The following is an 8,940-nucleotide window of genomic DNA, read 5'->3' on the forward strand; positions in this document are numbered from 1 at the left end:
TTTCAAATTTAACCATTCATGGTCCAAGTTAACTATCCATGATCTTTCAATTATTAAATTTTAACCAATCATGGTTCTTTCAAGAGGACCACGACTGGTTAAATTTCAAAATTTGAAAAACTATGAATGGTTAACTTAAACTACAAACGGTTAAATTTAAAAGTTGAAGGACCACAAATAATCAATTTAAAAATTTAAGACTAAACATAACAAAATTACTATACTCATAGAACCTTAGATGGTATTGACGGTCTAACATATGTTTTTGTCATAAAATAAAAGTGTAAACTTGCGTGCAAATCATTGGTCAATGTAGGAATGGAAGGTGCGAATTCAGAATTCTTCTGCAGTCAATGAATAAAATTCAACCCTATAATAATAATAAATAATAATTAAATATAAATGAAAATCAAAGCAAGCCATTTTTGGCTTATAAGTATAAAGTATGTCCCTCCGCGCAAAAATAACGCATACACCTTCGACTCTCCCTCTTTCCCGGAGACTACCTCCTCCATAAAACCAACTTTTCTAGTTTGGTTTTCTCCACTTCCATTTTCGCGTCTCCGCCCTTTTTTTCCCAACAACACTGCAAAGCTCCGATAAAGTATGGCGTTCCCAGAAAACTCTCACGTCACCAAGCCCCTGATCCCCGGCTTCCTCTATTCTTCTCCATCGTCCTTCCCGGCGTTTTCCAGTCTCATCAGCTTGGACCAATCTCCGACTTCCGTTCCGCCGCCGGCGGTGGAGGAGCGGAAAGGTTTCGTGATCCCGGCGCCCAAGGAGCCCTCTAAGAAGATCGAGATGTTCTCGCCGGCGTTTTATGCCGCCTGCACCTTCGGCGGAACCCTCTGCTGCGGCCTCACGCACACGGCCGTCACCCCTCTTGATGTTGTCAAGTGTAACATGCAGGTAAAATTAGTTGAGTTTTTTTTTTTTTTTTTTTTTTTTTTTTTTTTTTTAATTCTTTGCAAAAATTGAGGAATTTACTCTGATCCCAGAAATGATTTGTGTATCGTGAGGGATCCACGTAACTAAATTTAATAAATTGATAATCTGGAAAATAATTTGATATTGTCCTGTGTACCTGAGCTAGACAAAATATTATTGAATAAATTTCACTTTTGATCATTCAACTATTATACATGAATCATATTTAGTTATTGACTATTAAAATTTCTAATTAGGTGTATGATATTTAATTTGTATCACATTTGGTTCTGTCATCAATTTTCCTTTTGGAAGGAGCACTGTTTTCCTTCTTCTGAAATGAGCACTGCGTTTGCTTCTTCTCTGCATTTGCCTTTTCCAGGAAGGAGCACTGATGGCAAAACCAAATGTGACACAAATTATATTTAATTATTGACTATTAAAATTTTTAATTAGGTGTATGATATTTAATTTGCATCACATTTGGTTCTGTTATCAATGTTCTTTCCAGAAGGAGCCCTGCATTTGCCTTCTCCTGGAAGGAGCACCGATGGCAAGACCAAATGTGACACAAATTATATAGACATACCCCTAATTAGAAGAAAATTTTAATCGTCCTTTATGTCTGAAAAATTAAGGAGAACTGACAAGGTTGTTCCAAATGAATGCTTTCTTTTGTTGTTATGAATGTTAAAACCATTATATTGATTGATGTTGTTGATTTTTCCAGATTTACCCTACAAAGTACAAGAGCGTTTCCTCTGGTTTTGGAGTGGTGCTTAAGGAGCAGGGAGTCAGGGGTTTGTTCAAGGGTTGGGGACCTACCCTGCTTGGTTACAGTGCCCAAGGAGCTTGCAAGTATGGGTTCTATGAATTCTTCAAGAAGTACTATTCAGACCTTGCTGGAGCCGAGAATGCTGCAAAGTACAAGACTCTGATCTACCTCGCCGGTTCTGCATCTGCCGAGGTTATTGCTGATGTTGCTCTCTGTCCCTTTGAGGCGGTTAAGGTTCGAGTCCAAACTCAACCTGGTTTCGCCAGAGGCTTGTCGGACGGGCTTCCAAAATTCGTCAGGGCTGAGGGTGTTGCTGGGTATGTCTGTCTAGCTAGTCTATGTTGGTTGCATAACACAGTATTATTTTATTGCTCTACTAGAATCTTCAATTCATTTCACCCCACCCTAGATTTTGGTTGGTATGTGTTCTTAATCTAAATGCTAATGATAATACTGTGGTGTATTCTTGCCTATGCCTGCAGGCTTTACAAGGGGATTGGTCCTCTATGGGGACGACAAATTCCATGTAAGTTTTTGTTTCTTTTAATTTGCATTTTCTTGTTACAAAAGGTGGAATCACCTACTCCAGGCTCCCCGACAGTTTGTAATTTGCATTTTACAAAAGGGTAATTCATGGTTACTTAATTGATCAACAGAGGCTAGCCGCCTACCCCAGGCGCCTCGACAGTTTGTGAAGGTCCTTTGTCTCTTGTGACAAATTTCACCTTTGTGACCAGTTGAGCTGCCCATGCGGGCTTAATTTGCATTTTCTACCTTTATTAATGGGGTGTTGTTTTGTGCATTAAGAATGTTAATGGAGCTGAAATGCAATTATATTTTCCTTCAATTCAATTCCCAAGTCTTTCTTTTAGATTTGTTAGGAAAGTGCAGTGGTCATAGTTTGATGCATTTGCAACGAAAAGGCCTTATCCCCAAGAATGATAGTATTCAAGGATTTCATTCTCATCTGTTTAATTAATAGATCATACATGTACAAATCATGGGTGGTAGGCATGTCTTTGAAGGTGGGAATGTATTATTCTGTTAAAAATTTCTTTGAAAGGCCAGGCCGGGAAAATGAACATTAGTTTACCCTGAAATGGTACTGGTCTCGATCTGTAGAATGCAATGCTGGATCGAGTTTATAGAATTGAGCTGCCTGGCCTTTTTCATTTTAGTTTCCGTAAAGCTTATTAAGCTAGTTTAGTTTTATGTTGTGTTAGCTATCCTTGTGATGATCTTGATCCCCTGGATGTTTGCAGATACAATGATGAAGTTTGCATCATTTGAGAACATCGTCGAACTCCTGTACAAACATGTGGTCCCTACTCCAAAAGAACAATGCAGCAGTACAATGCAACTGGGAGTGAGCTTTGCGGGTGGTTATTTGGCTGGCATTCTCTGTGCTATTGTGTCACACCCCGCTGACAACCTCGTCTCTTTCCTCAACAATGCCAAGGGTGCATCTGTGGGCGATGTAAGTATTCATTCTATTTCGTAGAATCTATCTATACTATAGATAGATTCTTAACTTATATATCACTGGTTGTTACATACAGGCCGTTCAGAAGATGGGATTATGGGGTCTCTGCACTCGCGGTCTTCCTCTGCGTATACTCATGATTGGTACCTTAACAGGAGCTCAATGGGGCATCTATGATTCCTTCAAAGTTTATGTTGGACTGTAAGTTCTTTCTTTCATTTCACATGTTCGTTTGGATTGGATAGGATAATCAAGTTCTTTAATTTATTCAGTAACTGAACCCTGGGAGGTGTTGATATGATCTTGCAGGCCAACAACTGGCGGTGCCGCTCCTGCTCCGGCTGCTAAATGATGTTCAGGAAGTACCCAAACGGATGATTTTGGTTTATCATAGGATGTTGCCTTGTTGGTTGATCAATTCGTTGCACCGGGGCAACTAATTAATGCTGGTGTCAACTGTATCGTATCTCAAGTCTTGTAGTTCATATTCGGGTTTTGTTAGGAATTTTTCTGAATTTATTTTTTTACCCAAAAGGATGGTTTTGGTTCATCATATTTTTCATTTGGTAGCATAGGTTAGATGTCTGATTACTTATGGATGAGTGAGAATAATGCTGTAAATGGGAAGTGTTTGCTATTTTTGTATCAAATATAAAATACATAGTACTCATACTCTATTGATATGATATTATGTATATATAAATCATGCAATTTGAGCATTGAACATTGAATTAATGGTGCATTGCACATTGTGATAACTAGTATCTGTAATATATATATATATATATATATATATATATATATATATATATATATATATATATATATATATATATATATATTAAAGCAAAATAATAGGAGCAAAAAACTCCCGTCCAACAGCAACGGCGTCGTTTTGACAAAGCCGAAATATTTATTGTATTTGCGTCGGAAAACGAAGGGTTTATGCAGTGTAATACCTAAACTTTATAGAAACCTAGGTTTTTTAAAATATCTACGGTAGATCACTCTCCAATCCAATGGGATTAGAGAATGTATTTAATCCCATCAGTTCCCCATATGGAACATTGCGCCCACGAACCCATACATATTTCCCCATATGGAACATTGAGCCCACGAACCCATACATATTCTCTAGGTATTAATTTTGAAGGGAAAAGTACGAAAGGTCATCAGACCTTATATATACAGCACATATACACACAAAGTTGTTTCACAGAAAAATTTACACCGGCCTCTCTCCTTCTTCTTCCCTACACCAAGATGTTCATCCTTGCAAGCCAAATATCTCCAATGAACACCAGGCAAGCTCTTAGGCTACGGGTGGTGCGAGCATATCAGATTCCTGAGAGAAGTGATCCATCTAAGATTAGATCAAAAGAAATAGTTTTTCATGATGAAGAGGTAAGTGTTATTTACAAATATATATTCAAATACATCAACAGTATGCAGTGCAGTTTAGGGTTTAGTCCACAGGTTTTTTATTTTTTACAGTTGCTATTTATGAGATATAGAAATAAAGCTCCTATTTATGTTATTTACATATACACAGGGTTCCTTCCTGCATGCTCATGTACCCAAAGAATATGTGGAAAAGTACCTAAGCTATTTTTCTGAAGGTTCAGTTTACGCTATAAAGAATTTTTGTGTGATCACTAATTTCTACTCATACAAAACCAGCCCACAGAAGTACATGATAAAATTCAACTATCAGACTATGGTAAATGATTTAAAGAATGCGAAATTTCCTATGAAAATGTATCGTCTCAAGTCGTTTAGGGAGATCAAGTCTAATGAAGGCCTTGATGAGAAACACCTCTTTGGTAATCAATTGCTATCTTTTTATTTAATTTTCTGAATAATCGTTTCTGTTAATATTATTTTATACTCTAATCCACTATTTTGTAGATGTGATTGATCGAGTTATTGAGATTCACTGCCCACAGGAGAAATTGATTAATGGGAAGAACTCTAGGCTGATTGACTTCACCATTGAAGACACTGAGTATTTTTTTCCTATTTTCATTCTATTTCTATTCTATTTTTAGAGTTTCTGTTCTTCTAATCTCTTATCTAACATTTTGCAGTGGTATACAATTGATGTGTACTTTGTGGGATGAACACGTAGGCAAGATCGAGGCACTCTACAATTCTACTTCACAAGAGCCCTTATTGGTGTTGATCCAATTTTGTAGGGCTAGGGTGTGTTTAAAAAGTAAGTACATAACAAATTTGAGTTTCTGCCTAACTTATATTAGTATTGTCCATATTTACCAATAATGGTTTGTCTAATGTGTACTAACATAATTTCTAAAGGTGGGGATGTTAAGATTTGTAGCTCCTATGATGTAACACAACTGCTGTTCAATCAGGAATCTCCACCATTTGAGGAGTTTAGAAAAAGGTTAGTCAATGCTTATTCTTGCACTACTTATTCAATTGGTCCCTAATTCTTATTGAATTTTATATTTTAGGAAAAGGTTAGTCAATGCTTATTCTTGCACTACTTATTCAATTAGTCCCTAATTCTTATTGAATTTTATATTTCACTGTATCAGTCAGGAACAGACTCCAATGCGCAGTATTATTTCGCAATCAAGTTTTAAGGAATGCAGCTCATATTCAGTTTCCCTATCTGGTGATATGGAAGTCCGTACTATCAGTGAAATATACAGAGACAAGGAGGTAATCTCTATAATTAAAACCTATTAGTTGTTACCTTAGTCAATATACAGCAGACAAGGAGGTACTTAAAACCACTAATGTTGTATATCATGAGGTTTTCAATAATCTGTAATTTTGTAAAGTCCTCATTTCTTAGTTCCGTGACCTTGCAACTATTTGTAATATACCATTTTCATATTGTTTTTGTTGAATTTCCAATCATATTTCATTTATATGTTATCAATTTTAAGCGCATTAGTTCACACAATTTGTAACATAACATACACACAATAAATACTTTTTAATTTACATACCGTGCAGCGCACGGGTCAAATACTAGTACTAATATATATACTAATAAGAGCCCAAGAGAGTTAGGCCTATAATGGGTAGAAAAAATGGCGGTCACCCCAGATTTTAATCGATTGATTGACTCAGATTGATTAAAAGATTGATCAGATGACTCAGATTGATTAAAAAATTGGTCAAATTAAAATTTTACACTAAAATTTTCTTTAATACCCACACACCGTTACTAATTCCGTTAAAATTTTAAGAATTGCTGTTAGTTCACCGTTAAGTACATCTCACCAAACCTTCGTTAAATATATCTCACCAAACCTCAAAGAAATTTCAATGTTTCGAGCACAGAGGAGAACAAAGAGGAGAACAGAAGGAGGTTCTCCCGACGGTATGCTGCGACGTTCTTCCGACGGTATGCTCCCAAATTGTACTTTTTTTCCCCTCAGCATTCATTCATATCTCCTAAATATGTATATATCAGGAATCCCTCTGTGTATTTTCTCCAATCGTCGCTGTACAGATTCTCTTCCTCTGGAGACTTCTTTCTTAGGTTATTAACAATGACTCATATCATGTTTTCACAAACCTTATTGTTATTATTATTATTATTAATTTTATTTGATGTTTTTTTTTTAAATTTTATTTATGATGTAATTTCGATGACTGTTTATAGATTCTGGGGAATTTAACGTATGTGTAAAAAGAACCAATTGAGATCAACATTGGCAGCATTCATTGTTCTTTTTGCCTCTCAGTTTAATGAAGATAGTGTAAAAAGAACCAATTCAGATTAACAAAGCAAGGCACAGTTGCATACACGACCTTCTAGGTATAGATTACATATCAAACTAAAGTGTGTTTTTTCGGTAATTTATTCTATTATTGGTGGAATGTAATTTTAAGCAATCTATAACATAACTATACAAAGATTGTATAGTTTTTCACTTGGAATATGTATAATTGAATTATTCATACTGTATAGAGTAATGCTAATCATTCCCCTTGTATTTGGGCAGCAAATTCCTTCGAGGCGGAACAACTGAGTTGCATTCTAATCTTAGTTAATATCTTATGTTTTATGTTCTTCTTGAATCTTCCTTTTTAATTTTTATCCTAAATTTCTTTTTTGCTTTCAGGCTGTCAATAAAGTCGCTGATGCAAACTCCTTTGATTTTAAGCTTATAAATACAAGCAGGTAGTACAAGCGGCTAGGTTATACTCTTTTTGTAGAAATTATTTATTTATGATCTTTCTTAGGAACAGTAATACAAGTGGCAAACTTTAGGCACACAGTAATACAAGTGGCAAACTTTAGGCACTAAACATTCAATTGAAACATTTCATTGTAGTATCAGTGTGCCATTTCAATATCCTATCTTCACTAGAATTCTGAATTCAATATGAGTTTGCATGATAGCCTTATTTTACTGGAAAATATATCTTTCTTTGACTTATTAAATGGATTATTATGCATTCTTTGGAAACCAGGCTGTGGGGTTTTCCTCACATTGAGTGATTATACGAACCTTCATAATAATGGTCTAAACTCAGTCTTGGATTTTCCATTTTTATTCAATTTTGTATATCTTGAGTTAGAACAAGCTTAAGGAATCTCCATTGCTAGAGGAAGTAGTTAAAAATGCAGTGATTTCTTCTTGAAGTTAGTTCAGAATTTTAACTAGAGTAGAATATATGTTAACTTGGAATGAGTTATTCCGTGAAACAGTTCATTGATGTGAAACAGTTCATTATATGCGTTGGATTTAATATAATATGCATTGGAGCTGCGCGAGAAATTGTGAGTGCTATCACAATTCAACTCAATTTTTGTTTTATTTGTTTGATTTATTATTATTATTATTTTTTTTCGCTCTGACGATGACTTTGGTATGTAACCTTCTGGTTTGATTTGGCTTTTTTTTAACATTCTGGATGATTTGCATTGTAAATCAATCCCCAATTTTGTTAGGGGTTAAGTTCGTGAAAAATAAATCTGCCAAACTAAACCAAGCAAGTGAAACAGATCATCGCGTTACGTTGAACTCAGTGTAAGAACTCTCTCCCACACTCACTCCTTTGTTCTTTATGTTTATATATATGTGTTCCCTTTCAAAGTAAGACTTTGTTGGACACTTGAGAAAAATGCAAAGGTAGGATGAGCAGTTTATACTTCTACAAGAATATTGCTTGTAATTACTTTGTATTTGGGCAGCAAACTCCTTCGAGACGAAACAACTGAGTTGCACTATTAATCTTAGTTAATATCTTATGTTTAATGTTCTTCTTGACTCTTTCTTTTTAATTTTAATCCTAAATTTCTTTTTTGCTTTCAGGGTGTCAAGAAAGTCGTGGATGCAAACTCCTTTGATTTTAGGCTTATAAAATCAAGCAGGTAGTACAAGCGGCTAGGTTATAATCTTTGTGTAGAAATTATTTATTCATGATCTTTCTTAGGAATAGTAATACAAGTGGCAAACTTTAGGCACACAGTAATACAAGTGGCAAACTTTAGGCACTAAACATTCAATTTCAACATTTCATTGTAGTATCAGTGTGCCATTTCAATATCCTATCTTCACTAGAATTCTGAATTCAATATGAGTTTGCATGATAGCCTTATTTTACTGGAAAATAGATCTTTCTTTGACTTATTAAATGGATTATTATGTACTCTTTGGAAACCAGGCTTTGGGATTTTCCTCACATTTTCTGGATCCTACCTGTCAAATACACATTGTGCCTATGATTTTTGAATTACTTTCATTGGTGTAATCTACTTGAAGAGAAG

General features: G+C 35.3%; 2 protein-coding genes across 2 annotated transcripts; both read left to right on the top strand.

Moving 5' to 3' along the window:
• The first annotated feature begins 452 nt into the window (after positions 1-452).
• LOC109183854 (mitochondrial phosphate carrier protein 3, mitochondrial-like) lies at positions 453-3,855 on the top strand. The gene is made up of 6 exons (XM_019333910.1): positions 453-909; positions 1,658-2,019; positions 2,185-2,228; positions 2,965-3,179; positions 3,262-3,386; positions 3,495-3,855. Exons 1-6 carry the CDS (start codon positions 607-609, stop codon positions 3,535-3,537), a joined length of 1,092 nt encoding a protein of 363 aa, XP_019189455.1. The 5' UTR covers positions 453-606; the 3' UTR covers positions 3,538-3,855.
• A 623-nt stretch (positions 3,856-4,478) lies between these two features.
• On the top strand, positions 4,479-6,946 carry LOC109183818. The gene is made up of 8 exons (XM_019333880.1): positions 4,479-4,589; positions 4,738-5,008; positions 5,094-5,190; positions 5,273-5,400; positions 5,502-5,589; positions 5,660-5,665; positions 5,744-5,870; positions 6,908-6,946. The coding sequence occupies exons 1-8, from the start codon at positions 4,479-4,481 to the stop codon at positions 6,944-6,946; spliced, it is 867 nt and encodes a 288-aa protein (XP_019189425.1).
• Positions 6,947-8,940: the final 1,994 nt, after the last annotated feature.

The sequence above is a fragment of the Ipomoea nil genome, unplaced genomic scaffold (genome assembly GCF_001879475.1).
Source record: "Ipomoea nil cultivar Tokyo-kokei standard unplaced genomic scaffold, Asagao_1.1 scaffold1179, whole genome shotgun sequence".
NCBI lineage: Eukaryota > Viridiplantae > Streptophyta > Magnoliopsida > Solanales > Convolvulaceae > Ipomoea > Ipomoea nil.

Excerpts from the sequence above, each read along its gene's own strand:
- LOC109183854 (XM_019333910.1), top strand. The coding sequence starts at position 607 with ATGGCGTTCCCAGAAAACTCTCACGTCACCAAGCCCCTGATCCCCGGC. Across the intron at positions 910-1,657 it reads TTGTCAAGTGTAACATGCAG|ATTTACCCTACAAAGTACAA; the intron begins GTAAAATTAGTT and ends TGATTTTTCCAG. Across the intron at positions 2,020-2,184 it reads AGGGCTGAGGGTGTTGCTGG|GCTTTACAAGGGGATTGGTC; the intron begins GTATGTCTGTCT and ends CTATGCCTGCAG.
- LOC109183818 (XM_019333880.1), top strand. The coding sequence starts at position 4,479 with ATGAACACCAGGCAAGCTCTTAGGCTACGGGTGGTGCGAGCATATCAG. Across the intron at positions 4,590-4,737 it reads TAGTTTTTCATGATGAAGAG|GGTTCCTTCCTGCATGCTCA; the intron begins GTAAGTGTTATT and ends ACATATACACAG. Across the intron at positions 5,871-6,907 it reads AAATATACAGAGACAAGGAG|TTTAATGAAGATAGTGTAAA; the intron begins GTAATCTCTATA and ends TTTGCCTCTCAG.